Genomic DNA, 24,029 nt, shown 5'->3' on the forward strand with positions numbered 1-24,029 from the left:
AAACGCCGTCGTGCGGCTGGGAGAGAGCGCAGGAGATTATGACGTTTGCTGGTTTCGTTTCTTTGAATGTATTTTTCTTGTGCTCTCGCTGTGTTTCTTTTCGTCCTGGAGGACCGTAGATAGGGACAGGAGTGCACTTTCAGCCAGGCGTTCATAGCTGGCCAGAGGTGTCGATTAACGATAGGCGGTCTGAACAACGAACGGAATGCAACGGCACGAAGAGATACGAAGGAGCGTGCGGAAGGGATCTGGGAAGGGAGACTACGCGCTGGGTCATATCTGTTGGTAGCACTGGAGTGACCACGTGCAGTACACAAGCAACGTGACTACAGTAGGGAGTTTTAGTAAATAGCGTCCCTAAGCCGCATTGCGTAGCCGAAAACCCGAACTTCTTTGTGCGCTTTCTGCGTTCTTTTGTACGCCTGGCCGGTTAGCGCCTCTTAACTTTGCTCCCCTATTTCTAAAACTCCCAATGACGCTGCACACACAGAAGTTTCTAAATTATATTGTGCAAAAAGATAGCGGGAGAGAAGCAGGCGTCGCCACAATAGCATATCGCACCTGAAGGCAGGGAAGCGCGATAAGCAGCGACAAAGGCGGACAGCAGAGTTTTGTCATCGGCAACAACTCGGTTCTGACCAGAGGTGACCATACAGCAAGGTTGATCACAGTGTCCTCAACCCCCACACTACAAAATGATAACTTGAATCAAATTGGAAGAAAAAAAAGTTTTCTCGGAAGCTCTGGCGCTGCGCTGTAACAGAAAAAAGCGAAAACTTCCTGGATGACAAGCGCGAGCAGTGAGAAATAATTAAACGCAGAGTTTGTCCGTGTCAAGGAAACCGCGCCATCAGCTCGCCAGGAACAAAAGGACGATAAAAGTGCTGCTTGTCGACGATGGAACTAAACAGTTCTTTGTCTGTAACAACACTTCACCTGGAAGTGTTGCTGACCGTGGTTTAAAGAAAAGCGCAACAGCAAGTTTATCGAGCCAACGCCAGCTAGTTGTTCGAGATGATGGCTGCGTGTGTCACATCGCGTAGTACGGGTGCGCGGGAGCACATGAGCGCGCGCCAGTTTCCTTTACTCCAATGACGTAGCAAGGAAATTGGCAAATTTATAACATTTTATTGATCACTTCACGAAGACTTTGCTTCACACAGATTCCAAGATGTGCGTTGAAGTTGCATAATGTTTTTCCCACTGGCATGAAAGGATTATTACTGCGACGAATATGGCACCGCATAAGGAGCTCCGCTGAACCCCTATAGACTATCTTGGCGCCGTCTATCGTCAGGCCGGCCGGAAAAAACCGCCATACTGGTATATGTACGGTTGGCTGTAGCGGTGCTTGGCTGTGCGAGAAGAGCCGTTCGACGCGCTGCATGATAGCTTCTTTTTCAGGATCTTTTTAAATATTTTTTCCCGAGTGCATATGCGTATGCGGCGGTTGTGTTTTCAAAACTAATGATTACGTTGTGTATTGCTCTGTCTGGTGACATCTATTTAGCACATGCCTTCGCTTAGCGGGGCATGCGCTCTTCTATACAAATTTAATTGGCGCAAAAAAGTGTCGTGCGGTTGCTTAGTGTTATAGAAACCACGCGGGTCGCTGGATAGCTACGTTATATTTAGCGCAAGACTAGACGAAGTTTTCGTTTCTTTATTCTTTTAGCAATTCGCACCTACGTTTAGAATGTTTATAGCTTGAAGCAGCGCCAAGAAGACAAGGGCAGGAATCGAAAACAAACACAACATCAAAGACGTATTATTGTCCTCGTCTTCTTATGCTCAAGATGAGCCAACTCGCCCAAATCAAGTTGTTATGTTTAGACGTATTTATTTCAGGCGTACACAACCATCAGTTGGAGAAGTAAATGTTGCACAAAAGAGTAATCTTGCAATGGCAGTGCTAACTTGTTAATCACCTATCTTGCAGCATTCAAGAACAAGGACCTGCAGACGCGACCATACCACAGCATTGTATCGTTTTTTTTTTTTTTCCTTCTGCGCGTTCATGCTATCGAGCGCTGCATACAAAAGCGATTTATCACCAACTAGTCCCGACGACGCCTGCTCTTCAAAAAAGCGAGTGCTGCAGAACTGTGAACTCGTGCTGAACTGGATCCTGGACGTCGACAAATCAATGACCGTACGGCCAGCTGAAACAGCTGAAACAGCTGAAACGGACGCCACGGCTGAAGACTCACTTCACTTAGTCCGGCTGCGAATATACGTTCAGCTTCCGAAACGTATTTTTGGCGCCGAAAACAGCACTATATAGGTCGCGATTAACCTTGAGTAACCTGACAAGACATCAATCCCACTCGAACCATGTTAGAATCCCAGTATTTCGCAATAGCACCATATATACCGCTGCGAGCTGCTGCTGGAAACCCTGAAGGTCCGCACATGCCACTGCGAGGAGCTAAGAAGGCCGTGCGGCGGGGAAATTGCACCGAATTAGAGGCCACGTTCCTCCACGCCACCAGAAAGGTGTAAAAAAATCTATATCTATCGTTTCCCGTATCATGTTCTGCCGATGAAGAAAGCAGACTTGGTGCAAACCGCCGCGCTGGATGTACAAGCAAGTAACCTTGAGTGCTAAATACGCCAGTGTCAGCACATATTCCAAGTAAAGGGCGATGATTGTCGTTTCCTAGAGTAAATGGCGTGAGTGGTGTATACGCACAAATGGGAGCGGCTGCCCGTAATGGAGTCCCACGCAGCGCCGTCTACGGTGACGTGCGGCGGCGTGTAATGTCTCGCGCGGTCGGTTCGCTACAGCGGAAGCTCATCAACGCAATAGCACTCAAAGCAATTTCGAAACACGCCGTTTGCATCGGCGTCTCGCCAAGGTAGGTGAAATGACGGCTAAATTACGTCGTAACATTCAAGTGATCTGATGTCACTCGGTATGTAACTAAGACGTTTTAAAGGTCGAAAGCAAGGTCAATGCAGTCAAGGCAACGTTGTTTTTCGCCTCCTAACAGTGATACCAAAATTCTTTGCTGCAGCATCACAGCGACGCAGATACAACCATTGGATAATTGAGACTCGTTGAAGGAGGAAAGGGTGCAAGGTGCAAGCAGCCTCCTGTACATTTGCAGTGCTTTCCCGCCAGCTGCATGAGCGAGTGGTACTCCGTTGCGGCACCACGCTCGAAAAATGTTTAACCCTGTTAACCCTTAACCCTTCTTAGTGTATGCACCACTTTCGCCATGCGCAGCCCGCGCATGGCGAAAGTGGTTATTAGGTGGTTATTTATTGAAAACACGAAAGGAATAACGAAGCTGCAGCTGTCAAGCTACAGGTAGAGGCTCAAATGACGGGGAGAGAGGATAACAAAATGTAGGAGATTAGAACGGACATTTGCCTAATACATATGTAATATGCAAATATAGCCCTTTGCATATCGCATATAGGAGGATCGTGACTAGGTCGCTCATCCGCATAAACATGATATGCGCTGAAAGAAAGTTGTCGTGGCCCTAACCGTGCTTTACTAAACTGTGACCAACTACTGGGAAAGTGTCGCCCTCTAAATGATCCCCGGTTTTGGCGTCAACAGGGCAGGCATTGAAAAAATATGTCAAGGTAATGTAATCATCTGGTTCGGCCAAATTGTCGGACATTTTTGCACGGTGCTACAGCGCGCAGAAACTAGCACAGTGCCGTGCGCAACATCAAAGTTTACTGAAGCAATTTTTGAAGGCACCGACAGTGGAGTGAGAGGCGTTGAAGTTGCTGCGAAACTGTTCTGTGGCTATAGCGAGAAAATACCGTCAGAATTCTTGCCAATCGGTAATTGACTGCGACTGCTTGTAGGTGATGCACATGGACTGAAGGAGAAGCGGTCACGCTGCAAAACACCAGAAACTAAAGGGAGAACTGTCACTCTTCGTGCATTCGCATGCTGCCAGTGTGTTGGCCGCAGAATACTACAAACCAGAAACAGTAGCAGTTGTGCGTGGAATGAACACGGAAGGCGCCTTCAGAGTAAACATGCCGCCTTCGTACATTACGAATGGCCGGAAATTTAGGAAAATAATACACGGTTTCATGCAGTGCTTGAACAAGTTAAGATTACCGGTTAGCCGAGGCACGAAGACACTGCGCAGACAAGGCACGTAGCAATTATTAAATGCATTGTACACTTCAGCAGGCACGTTAACGGTTGTAGGGTCATTTTCTTTTTTCTTTTTTTTCTTTTTATTTATTTATTTCGAAAGTTTATCCAACGGCATAAACTATTTCTTGTATACATGGGAATTACAAAATTTTCCCTCAGCCTTCACAGTTTAGACAGAATTTCAGTGGTGCTTGCGGACGGTACTGTCACGTGGAAAGGCATGCACAGCACCTTGAAGGGAACTATTAACTGCAAGACTAAATCTATTCAGGTCGGTGAACCATTTTTGCAAGGATATGCTTCCGCTCAGTTGGCGAGAATAAGTTGGATATACTAGAGGAGAAAATCAAGGAATTTGTTTTTCTTTTTTTTAACTTCGCGCCCAAGCCATACGGCCGGTGCATAAGTGTTACGTCACGGATTCCAAGGTATTCTCGCACTTTGGCTGCTTTTGGAACAGCGGAAGCTCTCAAAACCAGCTAGTTTGTGTTTTGGTTTCTCTAAATTGCAGAAGTGAATTTGTGTTTGTTGATAACGAGTAGACGCTGTCAAATACATGACGCCGCGAGGAGTTTAGTACGGAAACCTTAATGCGGCGTCACCACTATCCTTTATTTATTTTTATTTTTTGTCTTGCGCACTTTGTCTTACCTTGACTTCGTTCAGGCATAGACTAACCATTTGGCCTTCCAAAAGTGGAAATTAGGAGATACAATGACTGCTATTGTATTATTTTATTATTATTGTTTTAGTTCATTGTTATTTTTTACAGGGTCCCGTGCTCCGAAATATTATGCTACTAGCTGTATCGTTCTGCTTCTGTTCTACTAGCGCGCTATTCTACTATTCGCGCACTCAGCACCCGCGAAGGACCTACAGCTACACTAAATCGTCCAATATTCCATGTTGTCATGGAATATTAGATGATGCTGAATATAAGCGGTTAAGCTGTCCCGGAACAACCGTTTCTGAAGCCACAACCCGCACATAAGCCATAGGAAGTATTCTACGTCGATAGTCTCGGTGATACTATCGCCTTCGCGTGACATAGTGCTCGACCAGCTAATCAACTCATCCGATTTCGCTGCACCAGCCAATCAGCGCACGCCTGACGGCGATACGAGGCGGTACTATCGCCGAAAGTGATCATCGCAGAATACGTCTCCATGTGACTTTATAGAAAAACGAAAGGTTTCCAAGCAAAATATCGCCGCCGTAATAACGATGCCTAAAATTTTCTCGCGCCCTCCTTCCGTCCTTTGTATGCGCTCTTCGCGGCTCCTACAGTTTATATATCCACTGACTGACACTCACACCAAGAACAAAGTGGCGCGCTCATCGGAGTCCTGCTGCAGCGGACGTCAACCACGCGGGCCGTACAAAACAAACCGGCTGTAGCACGTGGGCAACCCTGTGTAAGGCTCGCGCGGGCGAACACACACGCACGTACACGCGCCGTGGATGCAGGAAATTGCTGGCTCCTTTCCCAGCGGCTCGGCTCTCGTCCACTTTAATTCGGGGGGCGGAGAGGTTGCGTCGGCCTTGCGGCTTCGTTCGTCCAGGCCATACCCGCAGCCGTGACTATACGCAAGAGAGGCAAAGGTGGAGGAAGGATGCGCGTCGAAACAAAGCCTGCATCGGGCAGTTGCGTCGATACAACAGTTCTGAACAACGGAACACGCACACTGTAAGAAAGAACGGTGTACTATCAACTCCCTTTGCTGAAGTAACGTTCTTGTCCCCGCGTTTAACACCTTTTGAGAGAGTTTTCGAATTTGCAGAGTCCCGAGAGCACTTTCCCACAGAAGAGTCATTTTACACCCTGCACCTTACACGGTGTTGAAATAGTACACTCCGAGCTACGAAGGATCTGCCGCTATACTTATACGCCAGTCAGGACTTACAGAGGTATTTTGTTGGGCTTTATTGGTTTGTTTGTTCCTAGTTTCCTTATTACTGTTTCTTTTTTGCTTTGGTAATGTTCTTGTCCTCTTCAAGTCAATTCAGACATCTACGTATTTTCTAAATGTGCAGGAGTTGAAGCGATTACTTCCTGAAAAGGACTTGCGAGTGGTTCTGTTTATGCCTACGGTAACAAGACAAGAACACCAGAGACATATTACTCCGCGCCGTCCTTCTGTTGCGTGCTTACGCTGGTTCTACGTAATGTCTAGTAGCCTCATAGGCCAACGGTGCTCCTTAGGCTGCCTTCCAATACTCGGTGTAAAGAACTAAATAGACGGCTAAGCGGGCAGCGGCTATTTTAAGCCTCGTTCAAATTCTGACGAGGCCAGCAAAAAAGACTGCTTCGCGAGGACAGCATCCAAGTCCAGAACAATGCAAGCTACTTCGCTGTCGAAACAGGACGGCAGCTGAGCAGAATGCTTATAAACTCGACGAGAAGGAGGTCGCCAACGGACAAGAAAACTCAGTCAGCTGGCTTTCTTATGCGCTTATTCGAAGCTACGTTTCGTTTCTCACATTAATGTACGAAAATTTTAATGTAGCGATAATACGTGCTTAGATACATATTCGACGCAAGGTGGTCTCGCGACACGAGGTGGCGTCGAATCGCAAAATACGTCTTCCAAACGCTTTATGTTATATGAACTCGAAGTTGTCAAGATAAACTGTCTTCAATGCTGGGCCAGAATTGGAGAACACCCTGAAGTTCATCCCTCGCCTTCGACTGAAACAGGTGTCGCCACCTTCAGACACCGACGCCAAACATACCGCGTAGAGCGCTCGCACAGATAAGGGCCCTCAAGGTCGGCAGTCCGCGCGCGTCGGTGTGCTCGCATATGCTTACTAAATCCCTTTATTTGCGCGCCACCACCGCTTTTGCGAAGTAGCACCAACCTCTGATGTGCGCCACCGTTCCCCGATTCCTCGATCACACCAGTTCCGCTTCCGGGGCTTCCGCTTTCTGATTAACTCTATGGCTTTCTGAATTTCCGTTTTCGCAGTTGTTGTACGCTCGCGCCTCTAGAAAGTAGTTGTAAAGGACAGATGATGTCATTTCCGTTGGAAACCTGCCACTAAGACGACAGGAAGTTCCGCTTGATGCCGGAAGCAGGACAGGGGGGGGGGGGGGGGGGGGGGGGCGCTGAGAAGGCAGGTTAGCGGCACTTAACCTGCGTGCTTCGCCTGGGCGACACTGAAGGGGGTGAGGGCGGTGACGATGATTCACCCGGTAACAGTCTCACGACGTCGCGCGTAAACATAGTTGTCACCTCAGCGATGCTTTCGATGTGGTCAGCCACTCACTGCTTCTGATCACACTTACGCACTTTGGTGTGGACTCATCAAAGTAAATCTCTGACGCAGTTATCTTCTTGATGATCCTGTTATGTTAACGTCAATTCTTTTTTCATGGCAACTAGCGGCGTCCCTCAAGTATCAGTGTTATAGGACCATTCCTTTTTAAAATTTTTAATTATGACATTATTTCCGCTATTCGTAATTCTTCATTCCTTCTATATGCTGATGACATCAAGATTTTTAAAGCAGTTCATACTGTTGATGGCTGTCGCATCCTGCAGTCTGACCTGTTTTATTTTTCTAAATGGTGGACAGATAATAACCTCACCTTGAATGCTGCTAAGACCAAAGTCACGAGTTTCACACGCAAAACAGCATGCATTAATTTTTCGTATTCTATAGATTCTGTACCATTGTGTAAGGTCCGTGAGATCAATGATCTCGGTGTACTTTCTGATATAACCTTACACTTTCCAGCTCAGACTAAACGCGTTGCAATGCGGGGTATGCGCACTCTTGGCTCTGTTTGCACACTGTTGAGAGAATTCAATTATCTTCCACCATTCCGCAAGTAGCACACAACAATCTCCCGTCCTTAACTCGAATACGCGTCGGTCGTCTGGAATGGCATTTCTAGATCCAACAGTGACATTACAGATCAGGCCCAGAAAATGTTTCTAAGCATATATGTCCTCACCGCTTTGCTAGTACGCGCACTGGACCTTGCTCTAGCACTTTTTGGATTCTTGTCATTGCCCTTACTTAGCTGCCGGCGTAATCGCGCTGACCTTCAGTTTCTTTTCAAACTCCTTGACGGTATCCTCACCTGCTCCGAACTCTACAGTGGTACCATGTTTCGCATTCCGCGCAAGATCACCAGAGAACATAGACCTTTCCATATTCTTGCCTCGCTGTCATTGTTGTTTCCCGAGCTTTGCGCTGTTGTGTCGTAGTTTCACATATTGTTCAACTGTCCGTCACCTTCTTTTTCTTTTGTATTCACCTTGCGCCTTGTTGTATGTACACTCTTCTTTTCAAGATTGTTCTTTTTTATTCATTGTTTTTTTTTTACTTATATTCCCCTGCAGTTTTTTTTTTTTTCATGCATCCGTGTGCCAGCACTTAGACCTCATGGTTATTCCTGGGCACAATAAATAAATAAACGATTGATTGATTGATTGATCGATCGATCAATCGATTATTATCTTTAGAACCCCACGAATCCAGTTTTGTTTCTGCTGCGCGAGTATAAATTAGCAGCCATGAACGCTCAACATTGACTGAGAGCCTCCAGCTTACTGCGGAACACGAAATAGCATCGCCTCTGACAATTAACTGACTGTAGCTTTGTATCAGCGTTTGGAGGCTTCGAACCACTCGTGCTCAAAAGTGATACTGTGTCGTATGAGTGTATACCTTTGTAACACCTGGTATACATATCTCGCTACCAGCTAGGCAAGACACAATCACGAAAAGTAAGAATAACACAAACTACGAAATTTTCATATTGAAGAAAGAATCCTATTACATGACTTGCATACGGCCTAGCAAAAGAACTCAAACTGAATTAAGGGGTTTTGCGTGCCAAAACCACGATTTGATTATGAGGCATGCCGTTGTAGGGACTCCGGATTCATTTTGACCACCTGGAGATCTTTAACGTGCTCCCAGTGCACGGGACACGGACGCGTTTTTTTTTTTTTTTTTGTTTGTTTTTTTTACTTCGCCTAGCACAAGCAAAAAAAAAAAAAAGCGAGAGGAGACGTAGAAGAAAAACTCTGCAGACAACAGGACCACCAAACCAAACATTCTCTCCTTTGGGGAGTTTTCGCTGGGATTGAGTCACAGGAATAGTTTTCTCGCAATGTGAAATATTATTAGAGTCACAGAAAGATTACCTTGTTGAATTTTAAAATTATCAATAATTTTTCTTACTTTATTTCTTGATGTTAAATTATTTGGTATCGCAATTCTTTACAACATTTCTTTTCTTTTTCTAATTTCAGGAATGATCTTACTTTAACCCACGCTCTGTTGCGTAAAATGTTATTTTTGTTACAATCCCAATAAACACACACGTGAAACCGTCTGATTCTTGGCCAATCCCCCGTGGTGCGTACGAGCCAGTGTTTGGACACAAGAACAAAAACTGAACCAGTGACTCCTTGATGTTTTTGACTCAATTACTGCGAAGAACAGATATGATGTTCCAACTCTTCAGTACTTTTGAGAACTCCAACGTGATTATGACCTACTGGGGTTCTTTAATGTGAACATACTTAACATGCGGCCACCGTGACCATGCTTCGAACCCGCGACCTCAATTGCATCAGCAAAACGCACCGTGTCCAGCATAGTATGACCGATGCCTTTAGTACGTTAAAAAGAGATCCGAGCTATACACGCTACCGTAATGACATCGCTATGTGCCCGAACCAAAGTGTGAGGAACGAACTAATTACCACTATTGCCAATTCGATAACTCATAACAGCTGCTCGCGGTAATATTCCGAATAACAGCACAAGGGCGCTCACATCTAGGATTAACCGGTGGTCATGACATTTGCATGTCCCATTTTCGATACACGTATCGTACCAGTCTATAGGTACAGAGGGTATTAGTAAAAAAAGCACGTTACCCTTGAGCGCTCGGCACTTAACCAGCTGCGTTGCTGCGTTATCAACATGCGCGTGTTTGCGAGAAACTACGCGTCAATGACCCTGACCCGATGAAGGTTTCGCCGGCGAACCCGAACAATTCCGCACCGCCAGCGTCAAGGCAATCTGGCGTGCTTAGTTTTCCGCTCGCAGATGATTTCCACCGTGGAACACGCGTAAACTGATGCGAGTCTCCGCGAAGTTCCATATCGTGCCCGTGACATATATGCTCACGGTATACGATTTCTGACAGACGTGGCCTCAGCTTGCTTTATAGACGCGCATATATGAAAGAAAATCCGCTCCCTGGCTGCGTTTCCCGGTCCTCGCTGGCGCGTGCGTTCTGTTTATGGCGGAAACATTTGACTTGGCCGGGTTTTTCGAAACCCGAGCCAGGTTTCATATAAAAAAAATGTGGTTGATCCCTCTTATATAGGAATCGGTATAGAACACGAAAGTGAAACGTGTCTTCACAGAAGTAGTGCAATGTTTATTGCACATTGATATATAATGTCTATTGGTGTTTTGTGGCTAAAGCGCCCTTATAGGCGTTGATGCACCCACGCTGACGCCTGGTAGCACGTCTCCTCCATCACGACTACCAACGTCGATGACCATGAGCAACCGTCGTGCATATGGAAGCTGCACTACGCTGCACACGCTAGCACAACGCGAAAGACGAAGCACGTAACTGACACACTAATACAACGCGCAAGACAAAGCACGTAACTGAATCGTCCACCGAGTCAAATCAGCGCGTACAGCGCGTCGTAATTGCAGCCTCCGCGATCAACTTCAGAAACATCTTCAGAGCTAATTGCGGAGGCCACGCTCCGCTGTGCTGAGTACGGTGAACGCCACCTAGTAGTGCTTCTGCGAGAACGCGTTGGTAGTGCTTCTTGATGCCAGCGTCCCTTCGAATGCTGGCATCGAGGCGTCGTAGTGCTGAGACCACCGAAGCGTTCACTGTCGGTGCGCGTTAGTGTCATAATGCAGTACTTCTCTTTTCTGCTCGTAGGCGGCGGCACCGCCCCGAGCAAGAGCGCGGGTACACGGAGGAGTGTTAGATATATAAGGCGCGTCTGTGTAGCTCTCTGCAAATGCGTTTGTGGCGCAATGGGTTAAACGCTCGGCGATCTATCGTCGCGGACCGAGAGGTCGTGGGTTCGATTTCCAGATTTTGCATGTTTGTGGAACTTTTTCTTCTAGTTTCTTTCTTTGTATTATGTTCGTGTATGTTCGTGTGACGTATTTCCGTGACGGAAATACGTCAGTGAAGTCTTGGTGGACCCCGGCATAAAACACTTTCGTGTTAAAAACGCGTTAGCCCTGTGTTAACCAACGGTAGAATTTGTTGCAGTTACAGCGCGCATGCCACAATCATATTAGAGGCCGTACATAAACTAAGTTGAAGTTTAATTACTATTTTGGCAATACACGAGACGTGGCATGATTGTCATGGCGCTGCAGCTAAATGCGAAATATCGAACGCCTGAATTGGTTCGTAGCACCAAAAGCACAGCGTGCAACAGCAGAACAACATACAAATTACGCGAAAACAATTAAAGGCATAGTATTCTATAAAAGACTAACTACAACCGGAAAAAATATTCGGCAATGGCAACAAGATATAAACCTACAGCAACGAAGAAATAAGAAGATAAGCGATAATTGTGCAGTACATGAAACTGCGAACTTTGGCGAAGCGTTCAATTAAAAAAAAAAGGTAAGCAAGAAAGAAAAACGAAACTAACGACAGCTATTTATTTAAAGAGTATTTCCGGCCTTTATCTTTTTTTCTGAAACTGAAAAGAGGTGAATATTGTTTTGGGATGCCAAATATATTAGGCTCGTCATTCAGCAAATTAGGAATCTGCAAGCCACAGCTCTTTCTTGTTTTTGAGGAAAGATAATTTCCCTCCAATTCTACATGTATAGCGTATATAAACGCCGAGGAACAAAGGGTCCTACATGTATAAACCCACTGATAAGCGTCGCGCAGCCACGACGCAAGTGCATTGGTGAAATAGGTAATTTTTTTCTAATTTTCTCCTATACGCTGGTGGCTATGCGTGCGCCGTTTTCTTAATTGAGCTGCGAGACAGTTGAACGCTGCGCCGTTACAAAGCCGCGCACCTCATGTATAAATCTTCACGCTGTTCTTGCCTGCAAAACAGGTTTAAATTGCTGCGATAAAGGTTAGCGCGTTAGCGCACGAAGATATCCGGAGCTTTCAGAAAGAGTCCGTGGAATGCATTCCCGCTGCACATTGAAGCGCATTGCTAAACACCGCGTTTCTGTAATGCGTGCGAATAGGTTCGACATAACGTGTACTCAACTGGAGCTTTAGAAATAGCGTCTTCGAGCAGCTTTGCGTAGCCAAAACCAAAACTCCTTTGTACGGCTTTTGCGTTCTTTTGTACTCTCTTTGCGAGTCTTTTGTACGCCTGGCCGATGGCATCTCCTAAGTTTAGGTCCCCTATTTCTAAAACTCACTATTCTCGTCTGCGTCTCTGGGGAACAGGCACGATAAGTTTGGCACTCAGAACAGCGGGAGCAGAATTTCTTTGACATGGTTCCTCGATTGGCGAAAGCTTGTGAAACTGAAGTAATTTAATTGAAAACAAAAGAAATACATACCCTAAGACGAAGAGGGAAAACACATTCCAAAGGGCGAGCTAGCCCTTTGAACTCCATTGAACTAGTCTTTTTGCTATATGGATTTTTTTGCTCTACCAGCTATTGCTCAAGAAAACGTCTTTGAAGAACTCTTCGAAAGTTTCCACCAGGTGACAGGTTCCGCATTTAAGAAGCAGAAACATCCCCGCCTCCATCCATATTAGTATAAATGGGCCTGAATTTGCGATTTATTTCGTCATAATGAGGAACCATGCATCGGTATACTGATAGTTTGCGCGCCACAGCAGGAAGTATTGACGCCGGCCGTAAGGGTTCAGGGCAAGCTACGAGGCTGCGATTCGTAGACATTTACGGACATTCGGTGCATATGAAGGCAGCAAGCAGCACGAACCTCAAAGAGCGGGGTTATTTGGTCAGACGGTGCCGACGGGTCATTCGATGCCCGTACCTCCGACTCTTGCTTCGGCGCGAGTAAGCTTCGCACATTAACCGCTCCGTTAATCGCGCAGGCTCTTCTACCCAATCATTGCGATCCGCAAGCGTTTGTCGTCGTTGTAATTAGCTGTCTACTGGCCGCGTGTAGGAAGTCATTATAAAGAGGTGCACCCGGACAGAACTCGGACAGTGATGCCGCTCGTAACACGCGTCTGCAAAGTGACACTGCGTTCTGTTAGAACAGGTTCGCTTACGAGTGTATGGTTCCGGATGTCTCATCGTGAACCCGGCGAAATGGCGAAACTGCGCGCGCAAATTGGCTTCCTCGAAACGGAAGGGCACTCCGCACATTGGAAGGCCTCTCGCAAGATTTCGTGCCTGCAAGCGCATCCCACCATCGTGTTTGTCTCACTCTAGGTTACGCCAGTAAATGCGCGCAGCGCTGCTAAAGTTGCGGCTGGAAAACACCTAAAAGATCACAGGAGAAATGCGTATGCGCGTGATTTACGTTTGTACTGGATAGCTAATAGTCTTGTTTACAGTTGTGTCTTCAAGAGTACACTAAATAAAAAAAAAACAATAAATTAGTTTATATTGATGAAGTATTCTTTCAGAACTCTATTTGCTTTTCCTAAGCGGAAAAAAATATATATACTCGCGGAGAACTTTCTGTGGCCATGAAGGAAAAACTACTGGGGCTGAGCTGCACTTATGTTACTGCGGCAAGTATGCCTGCAACGCTTGAAAGCGATTTTCGGTTTGTGGAAACACATGCTGGGGAGAGAAGGAGGGAGGGAGTGGAGGGGGGGGGGGGCAGCGTAGATTCCACTTGCGACGGTTCCGCGTTTTCCCAGACGCGGAAGAGAAAAGCAGGAAAACAGGTCAAATTTAACACTCAGTGCTGCATTACGCCTTCTTTTGCAGCTGTAAATAAGATGTCTATATTACCACTTCCACAGCTTAATCTAACGCGGATGAGAATGCGCAATATTTTTCTGGAGCCTGCTTGCTTGTGCGCACTACACCTTGTAGTTTTACCTTCATTGCCCCAGAAAATTGGCCGCGAGTGTAGCGCAGAAAATGCAGGTAAAATTTTCCTTTTCTTTTGTAATTTCGCGACAAAACCACAACTCCCTTATACATCAGCGTGACGTCATAGAGTTCAAATTATTTTCTCCCATTTCAGCCGTTTTATGGCTGGAAAACGTTATCGAGACTTCATATAGGTTGAGTCTGTGGCTCATATAGAATAAATACTACGCACTCATTTATTTATTTATCGATAAACATTAGATTAGTGATAAGGTTGCGCTGATCATTCTCGTTCACCGCACAGCGAGGGTCTCCACACCGGCGGTCTTGATGCCTGTGATGTGGCATAAGAGGGCTGATGGGCCATTTGCCTGCTCAAGCCTAAGTTTACGTATACTACGCGACGCCCTCGGTTTCAATAACGTTTCAAATCCGCCGCCATCGCCGTGAGGGACGCTGGCTAACACTTCCAGTGAAGCACCAGACGACCGGATCCGTTACAGGTATAGGTAGCGGTACAAAGTAGATTAAGAATTTTGAGGAAGAGAAAAAAAAAAGATTCGGGAGATGTATACAGAAATGTGCGAATGAAAGGCAGGTACAGCACACCTGATTAACTCAAGTAGGCTAGGTAAATATTTGTCACCGCTCCATTTCAAAGGAGATGCCAACAAATAACAATCATCATCATCATCATCATCATCATCATCATCATCATCATCATCATCGTGAAGGCTATCTAGTTTAATGCACGTGTAGAAACACGCGACAAAGTGGATGGCAGGGGGGGGGGGGGGGGGTGACCGTAGCTCAACTGGCAGAGCACCTTGCGTAGCATGAGGAGGTTTTAGGTTCGGCACCCACCGGCGGCAAGTCGTTATTATTTCGCATTTCGTCTTCAAAAGAACCGAGGAATTCCGTTTTCCTTTTCTTTATTAAGAATATGAAGCTCGCCCCAAATGTAAGCGTGAAATATACATAAATGTATATTTCGAGAAAAAAAGTTGATTCTCTCCATGCTTTTTCTTAGCTCTTTTGCCTGTTGCCTTCATGTGGCTGTTACTAAAAATCGAGCCCTACGGTTGCCTCCTCGGTTTAACCGATGAGTGATTTCCTATAGAGCACCTTGCACTCTCAAATATACCTTCCGAAAATCGTACTGATTTGGTGCATCTCTCTTTTAATATTTTCGTCAGTGGTCAGTTTACCAGCTGTAATATACTATACGCCAAATATACATCGAAGCGCATTTCGCTCACATCTGTACGCTCACAATTGACTGCTGAAGAAAACTGTGTGCAAGGGAGTGCGAGATTATCGCGCGTATTTTCACGAATGACTGACATGCAAAACAACCATTTCCAAAACTCTCTGGGCCGTTTCTTCGCAACAGGCGCATAACTCATGAGTTCACAACTAAAGCCTTCGGTCATGCAGTTTTTTTTTTTTATACCAGCCATTAAGGTTATTCTGTACGTCAACTAAAGAAACGCTTGATTTGCGTTACCTTTACGCCACCGTAACCATTTTCTAGGAAAAGGCAGCTTCTGATAAGTCCAGCGTATACAACTTACCTCGGTCAGATCACACCCTGTTATTAAGCATGTCATCTTTCTAGACAAAGAACAATGTTACGCGTTGGAAACAAACAAGCAACGTGCATGTCATCTTTCTAAACAAACCGCAATGCTGCACGTTTGAAGCAAACAAGCTACGTACACCATATATAACGTCACCTCCCACCCCACAAGAGATAAATGCAATAAAATAAAACGACTTCAACCGCATTCCTGCCTACATCGCTGTGGTTTCGGATATTTAATCTTTCACTACCACCGTAACGATTTTCTTTTTACGTGTACACGTATAGAAGTCAGCCCTTCAAGTATGAGAGATCGCGTCCCCGCCATTTTAGCGGAAAACAGTGCTACGTGTCGCACCGTTGTGCTGTAAACGTTGGCAAAGGCGATTGCCAACGGAATTATGCGACGACGTGCCATGCAAATTAAATCAGGCGTGCTTGATAGCCTTCCACCAGTTAAGTACGTGCCCCGCCTGTTGCCAGTTTGTTCTCTGGATAAGGTCAGCACGTGGCACCGGGGGCATATCGCACGAGGTAAAACTTAGCATCTACAAAAGAAAAGAGAGAGAGAGAGAGAAATGTGGTGCCTGTGAACTATATACCACTCCAGCCCTGTAGTGCATTCTAGCCTCGAAAATGCGTTAACCCAAGAAATGAGTCACTTGGAGGCCGTATACCATACTCTGCATATAGCTTTCGCAGTGCTGCGCGCATCTAGCGTGGGGTCCCACTTTGTTTTCCTTCGTTCGGGCCGGGCGGTTGGCGGAGCTTGTTGCAAGCGCTGATGGTCGCGGCTTTTAACCGATGACCTTTTGCTCCAGGAAACGACGTTTCGAAGCAGATGCGTCCATGTGTTGCGGCGGCGCCGTGCAAGCACACGCCGCTCTTTTGTCTCGTTTATAAATGCCGCTCCTGTTCGAGGTTGTATCCGTTCTGGGCAGCCGAGAAGCCAAGCCAGCGAGACGGCTACAGCGCTGTAGCTTTGTGTGGTGCTTCCTAAAGGAAGTGCTGGCAACAATCCTGGCTCTCAACACTGTAATCGTCCTCATATAAAGAGTGTTTCACTTAACTTGAGCCAAAGTTTAAAAATATGCGAGTGCTACGTAGCTGGACAGAACCAAGGTAATGTTGTTTGCCGTCCCTTGGAGATGCTCAGATTATTTCTTGCATTCCGCCTGATTAGATAATCAGTCTTAGTTAATTAATCAACTTGTCAATTATTATAATTAGATGAAAGGTGAAAGAGCAACATGAGAAACTCCCGATGCAGCTTTCTGTTGCTCAATATGCACTTCATAAAAATGTATTTCCCAGCGTGAAAGAAGCCCGCAACCACACGCAAAGTACCTCGAGCGGCCAGTCGCACGGCAATTTGGCGTATATTCGCGGGCTTCTTTCAACCTCGGAATAGCACCTTTATGTAGCATGTATTGAGCAACAGAAAGCTGCATCGGGAGTTTTTCATGTTGCTCTACAAATTTCTCATTGACACTTTTCATCTAATTATAATATTTGAGAAGTTGATTAATTAATCAAAACTGATTGTGTAATACTATGTAATTAGGCGGAATAAAAATAAATCTGAGTATATTCAAGGGACGGCAAACAACATTACCTTGGTTCTGTCTAGGTACGTGGCATTTGCATATTTTTAAATCGTGGTGCATGATAGTTGGGACACCTTATATATGCCATAGAGGACACGGCGGTCGGGAAGCGCAAGTTAAACACAGCGCGTCGCTTGTTTAACATATTTTTCGGGAATAAGTACGGCAACGTCCTGCTTTCTTTTTCTAACACCGACTACGGAGCCACAACATTGCTGCAGCTGAAATTGTCGCCATAATTAGGGCAACAAAAAATGCGGGTCTGAAATAAACTAATCGAACAGGGCTTAATCGATTGTCGCTGTGTAAATTGAACTAGCTGAAAGAACATTCAAATTCTTCGATGACCAAGGAATGTACCTAATTCTATTGAAACTTCATGAGCGTTAATTATATTGACATGACTTTAGTATAATTGAGATGGTAAAATAAAATCGAGCTGAATAAGAAGCATGCACTCACTCACTCACTCACTCACTCACTCACTCACTCACTCACTCACTCACTCACTCACTCACTCACTCACTCACTCACTCACTCACAAAAAGTAGAATGTCAGCCTAGTGTTAGCTTGCAGTCATTAAAACAGTGAAACACTATGTTGGTCGCGTTCACTGCAGTACTAGTGGCACATTTGCAATCCAGGCTGTGTGCCCAGGTTCAGGAAATAGTAAGCTTTTTTTTTTTTTTTTTTTGGGGGGGGGGGGGGGGGGGGATCCCAGACACCGTAAACTTTCGACCCTGCCTGCAGGCATACATGGTATTAGACGTTATAAAATATTAAGATTATGAGTATAATACTACGTACCACTTTGCGTATTCTCGCCAGCATCGTTGTGCGCGTCTGTTGGATGAAGTTGTTCTGGCATAGAATGCTCCCTGGACGAATGGATTTTCCCGATGGTGGCTCACCCGGGTAAACACGACACTGTTTTTACATGTGCCGCAGGTGCCATTGTTTGCTGTGCTATCTAGAAACGCACAATCGTATGCATGTTTCGCAGTGGCTCTTTGCACCTGCTATACTAGGCAGATAAAGATACGTAGAAAATGGCTCATGACTACAACGGCATTGGCAAGCAGCGGCTCAGCGACGAGAACAGGCGGTGTGCGCGCTGGTCCGCGTGACAAGTTTAATTGATGCCCCTGTTTTCGTCGCATCGCTTTGCGCAGCATACAGTGCACGTAGCGCCAGTTGTATATGGAAACATATGAGATTCGTTTTCTAAGCGGAAGAGCGTTTATGTAGAACGCCGACTCGCTGAATACGCTGTAACCGTTACAGGTAACTCCGACACATTTGAGTCATGATCTTTTATGCTCACGCCGTAGAATCCGTTTCGAAATCACGCAAAAGACAAACACTGAAATTACGGAGCATACACAATGGGAGGCGGCGCTGTCCAGTTAACAGGAAGAGGTCCAAAGGGCCCTCATCCGACAAGCAAGACGGCGCGCGGAAGCCAGTGGGGCCTTTGTCTATAGGGGCTGCACCCATTGAGCGTTTTATTCTTAAAGAAAGTTCTGCTTCTTCTTATTTTTTTCGAAACCTGTAAGATAGTGCTTTCCAAGCACTGATCCCGGCATCTACCAAAATTATAATTATAATGCAACGCTCCTCGCCTCGTATCCCCCCCCCCCCCCCCGACTATCACGATTGCACAGGCTTATCAATTTCTCATGAGCAACAATAGAAAAATAAGTGTCAACCTTGGCATTCTCAAGTCTTCCTAATATCAACGGACTGATTGTGCCTTTAATACCATTAGCTTTCAGAAGGACTCTCGTAGCACTTCCACCACTCCGCAGTTCTGAAGTATGATGGAATTACTTTCATTATCGTCAAGAATAGGAGTTATCGTGTCACTCTCTACAGAGATAGAGAGCGAGATTGAGACAGATACCTTAAAAACAATCTGCAGAGGCTCGCCAGCTTATCATTTCTAAAGGCAGTGCAAACATGCGATCTAGAAATAAAAGATATAGGTGACACACACATAGAGACTGTTCTTTTGGCATTTAACTTTACATGCCACATTAGACGTTTAGTGTAAAACATAAGTTACTCTCAAGGGCCTCGCACCGCAACATATGTGGTTCCTTGCCCCATTAAGTGGATGCCACAAAAGGATCGGATATCATTGTGGTTGTGGTAAACTGAACCACTTCAGTGGTTCAGCTTAAATACGTTATAATTTTGCAAACAAATTTCATAGCCCTTCCGTCACTCTCTATAGCACACCTCACACGCTCCATATCGATTCCTAGAGCATAACATTCTGCGAAGAGCATAACATTCTGCATAACTCTTGACATACTCGAATAATTCAATCACGCCACACTTTCACACACAAAAAAATGCACCCTGCCCTGTTGTGTAGGTGGCCACATTGAAAAAGGTACATTCGTACTGCGTTTAGCAGTGAAACATCATCCTGCCTCACGCAGTACACTCTGCAAGAAGCTGCACGTTTTTCAAAAGTAACACCGAAGAAAGCTTGTTCGCTCTACTTTTCACATACTCCCAGTGCGTGTACTTTTCGTAATAGCTTCGTGCTAAAAATATTAGAAAAAAAGCTTGTGGTTAATGTTCAGTTACAGCATGGTTGTTAAGCCATCACGAGAAAGAGGGGTAAATTCATGAGGTTTGTCTAGCTTTCAACCTTCTAGTTTCGAACTACCTATTTGAAGCTGATTTCTCATCGGTAATTTATCTTGTGGCGAAGAAACTATAGAATACCTTCGGTGCTACTGCCCATACTTTGAAACTGAAAGTCTCGACCTTCGCATAACTCTAAACCAACAAGACGGAATACCTTTCTCGTGGGAGAAGATCTCAGAACCATGGGATCGCATATCACAACTTGCAGAAAGCCACGGAAGCGCTGCTGCAATTTCTGAGGACTACAGGTCAGAGTGACGTACCGCCGTTGATACAGAGCAGAAAACTTTCACTACGTCGGCGACATCAACACTGGACTTTCTTTCGTTCTCCTAATCTCTTCCTGCCCTTTTCCCTTTTCCCAGTGCAGGGTAGCCAGCCTGTCTAAGTCGTGGTTAACCTGCCTGCTCTTTACTATATATATATATATATATATATATATATATATATAATATATATCCCTCTCGTGTGGCAATCTTTAGCCTCATTCGGCTTCTCAATTTTTTTCTCGATTCTTTAAGCAAGAGAGTCCTTTTTGCGAGAGCGATATCGAAGCCTTGCTAATGCATACAGCTTTCGCAAAAACAACTGGCAAAACTGGATAGCTCGTTGTGGGGAGGAGGTACTTCGTGGTGACACGTGCTATTAGGGCTTCTGCACATGTATATGATCGTGCCTTGAAATCGTGTGCGCATTTACTACCATGTTGTGTATAAATAAAGCTCAGTTCCTTCTCAGCGCTTCTCCTATGGCCTTCTTCGTCTCTGTACGTGTCTTGTTTTTTTTTTTCTAATGCACTATCGTTAAAAATGCATAATGGATCAGCTTTACGCCTCATGCGAACTGCGCGGGAGAGCAGCATGTCTTGCTCTGAAGTTTTACATGAGCAAACGGTGACTGAAACAGGTGTGGAGGGAGGAGCCGTGTAAGGAAGTGGCGGGTGACAGCCCGCCCCCCCACCCTTCCCCCCCCCCCCCCCCCCATGTGCATCTCTCGATTTGCAAAGCATATTCGAACGTGAAAATTCCGTGTCGAGAGGCTACCTCATCTGAGCGCGGTACGCGGTACCACCCGCGAGCCTCCTATGAATTAGGCGTCAAAACACAAGCACAAAAAAAAGGTAAACATGCAAGCATCGGATATTTCGATGGAGGATGTGCGTTGCGAATTCGCTTGGCATTTTGCAACGTCGCCGCCTGAGTGCAAGGTGTGGAAAGGTGTGCGACCCCTTTCCGCTGGTCAAACGACTGCGTTCTCGCTAAGTCAACAACAGCGGCTTCCATTATGGGCAGCGAGACAGCCCCCGCTAACTTTTACCTCTGAGGCACCAGCGCTTAATGATGCTTTGCAGACGGTGGAGAGTACAAAACTCCTAGAAACCCTCACCAAGATTAACCTTTCGCGGCGGCTAGCCATTCGCACGCGAAGCGTGTGTCAACGCGAGATTAGCGAAGTAATGCTCTTTTGATGGCGCACCTTGTGTAACGCTTCATTTGCGGCTGGCCAGCAGGTGACGTGTGTGTCGTGCTTGAAAGCGCGACGCAGTTGTATAAGAAAGCATGTCGTGTGGCAAGTGTGAGATTCAGGTACTTAAAATTTCTCGCGTGCGAAACTCATTTCTCTGTTTTGTGACGCCGGAAGGAAGTATTTTGCTATGCACTATAGCGTTTCGTTTTATGACAGCGTCCACGCGCCCGGAGTCCCGGTGCATCTTAGTATTCATTAGATTAAATTGTACGGTTTAACGTACCGTAACTGCACCGTTGGTTATGAGGGACGTCATGGTGGATGGCTCCGGGTTAATTTAGACAACCTATATGGTTATTTAAAGTTCACCTGCATCTAAGTACACGATCGTTTGCTCCGTTTTTTTCTTCCCTTTCCTATAGGGGGTTTGTTCAGCAGAACAACGCCACAGCCATAGACTGAGCCACGACGGAAGGCAGTTCGTCAGAATATTTACACTAATAATTTAAATCATGGGTTTTTACGTGCCAGAACCACGCTCTGATTATGAGGCGCACCGTAGTGGTGGACTCCAGATTATCTGAATTTGTAACCGCCTGCGATTCTTCAACGTGCATTCAATCAACGGTACACGATCGTTTTTGCATACCGCTCCCATTAAAATAAGGCCGCCGCCGCCGGGATCGAACCCTAGATCTCGTGCTCAGCTGTGCAACGCCATTGCCACTGGGCTACCGCGCGGGTACTTGCTCAGCAGAGAATAGCGGTATCGCACGGATAGAAATATCTAAATGTGACTGTGCATGCTTTTGCTGTGTTTTTCTACTATTTGTTGTTATAAGTGTATTGTTATCCTCCCTATGTATCTCCCTGTTATCTCTCTATGTAACATCCTTCTAAGAGGGCATCTAGGGGCAGGTTAAAATTAAATAAATTATTTTAATAAATACACAAATGAGTAAACAAATAATACCATGTAGTGCCACTGCAGGGGGTACTCAATTTAGGATGTTGGTACTGCACTGCAAGCTGGTGCCAGTGCGTTACCTCCAGCGTACTGAACACAATGCCTCCATACACTCGCCAAAATTCATGGTCCGAATGGTCCGCCCAATCAGAACCACGTACCCAGACGTTTAAAGCTGGTGTTGCTATGGAGTACGGAAAACCTCCGGTGCGTTTTGATTCTGTTCCTTCGCTTCCGCCACACAATTTTAGGGCCACTCTACAAACCGCGGTGACAAGCGCTGAAAGCACCACAATATCACCCCACTAGAAATGATCAACCGCTAATAATGCGACACTGTCTAAATGATGATGATGGTGATGACGATGATGATGATTTATTGGCATCCCCTTTGAGACGGGGCGGCGACCAATAGCCACTTAGCCTGATTGAGTTTCTGAGGTATGTTATACATGCTTTCTTGTCCAGCATGTTTGTATACATCTCTCTAACTTATTTTTTTTCTTCCTCAAAACTTCTATATCTACCTTGTACCGCTGCCTATGCCTGTAACGGATCCGGTTGTATCAATCTCTTCCCTGCAACCCCCCCCCCCCCCCCAATACTCCAAACAACGTTTGCTTATCTCGACTGCTGAATGGTTGATGCTTTCGTCCACTTTAAATCAAAGCGCTTCTGGAAGGTGTACGTTACTTCCGGGTCTCACTGGGTGAATCCCTTCGCACTCTATTAGGATGTGCTGAATGGTCTTCGAATTTTTGCTGCAGCATACATATGGCATCATCTTGTTGCGAATATTTTCTCTGGTATGTTTTTGTCCTTAGGCAACTAGTTGGAGCCTCAAATAGCAAAGTATTTCCCTTCGCATTATGGTACAGTGTTTCCCTTCCAATTTCTGTATTCTCATTCTTGGAAATCTCCATGGTGTTTCTTGCTTCTACTCTTTGCATCCATTCTTTGCATCCAATTACCTGTCTCTCTATCACTTTCTTTTGCGTGACTCCTGGTTGTCTATTTACACTTTCAATTACTTTGTAGTTGGTTGCAAACTTTCTGGACCTCTTCCTTAGCTCCATGAACCCCAGCTTCAGCGCCTCTGGGCAAGTGCTGTATATTCGTATATCCTGGAGGCTAAGGTGAGGTCACGCAGGCAAGTAGGTGAGATGATACCACAAACACCACAATAGATTTGTAGGGGCGTGCAAATGTTCGAAATTTTCGAATAACGATTCGATCTTCCAGTAGTCACTATTCGATTCGATTTTCGAATAGTCACAATTCGTACATACAAATATTTTTTTTTCGAATAGTTTTCGAATATGTCAAAGCGTCAATTGTGCACGATTAAGCATAAAATTGGAGCAAAAGTGTGATAAATGTCATTCCCGTGGGTATAGTAAAGGCATAAAACATGAGAACTTATGTAGTAGAGCAGGATACATCGCTGGGGGCCATGCTTTACCTGCTTACAGTGATTATTCGCGCTCTCCGAAGAGTCCCCGAGTATGCGACCAAGCAGCTTATTTATTCCTAACGCTCCATTTCTACCTTTAATAAACAACGCTTCACAACGTTCAATGTATAGA

General features: G+C 45.6%; 1 protein-coding gene across 3 annotated transcripts in view; it reads right to left on the reverse strand.

The window, feature by feature from the left end:
- Window positions 1–24,029, reverse strand: part of LOC119449696 (sodium-dependent dopamine transporter) — a 145,400-nt gene that overhangs the window by 111,984 nt on the left and 9,387 nt on the right. The window contains exon 1 of one of the 3 annotated variants that reach the window (XM_049665383.1): window positions 18,156–18,382. The exons of the other annotated variants lie outside the window; for them this stretch is intronic. Within the exon in view, the coding sequence (XP_049521340.1) occupies window positions 18,156–18,179 (24 nt within the window). The 5' untranslated portion in view covers window positions 18,180–18,382. Of the gene's footprint in view, window positions 1–18,155; window positions 18,383–24,029 lie in introns of those variants that run through there. 3 annotated transcript variants of the gene reach the window in all.

Source organism: Dermacentor silvarum, chromosome 4 (genome assembly GCF_013339745.2).
Source record: "Dermacentor silvarum isolate Dsil-2018 chromosome 4, BIME_Dsil_1.4, whole genome shotgun sequence".
Classification (NCBI taxonomy): domain Eukaryota; kingdom Metazoa; phylum Arthropoda; class Arachnida; order Ixodida; family Ixodidae; genus Dermacentor; species Dermacentor silvarum.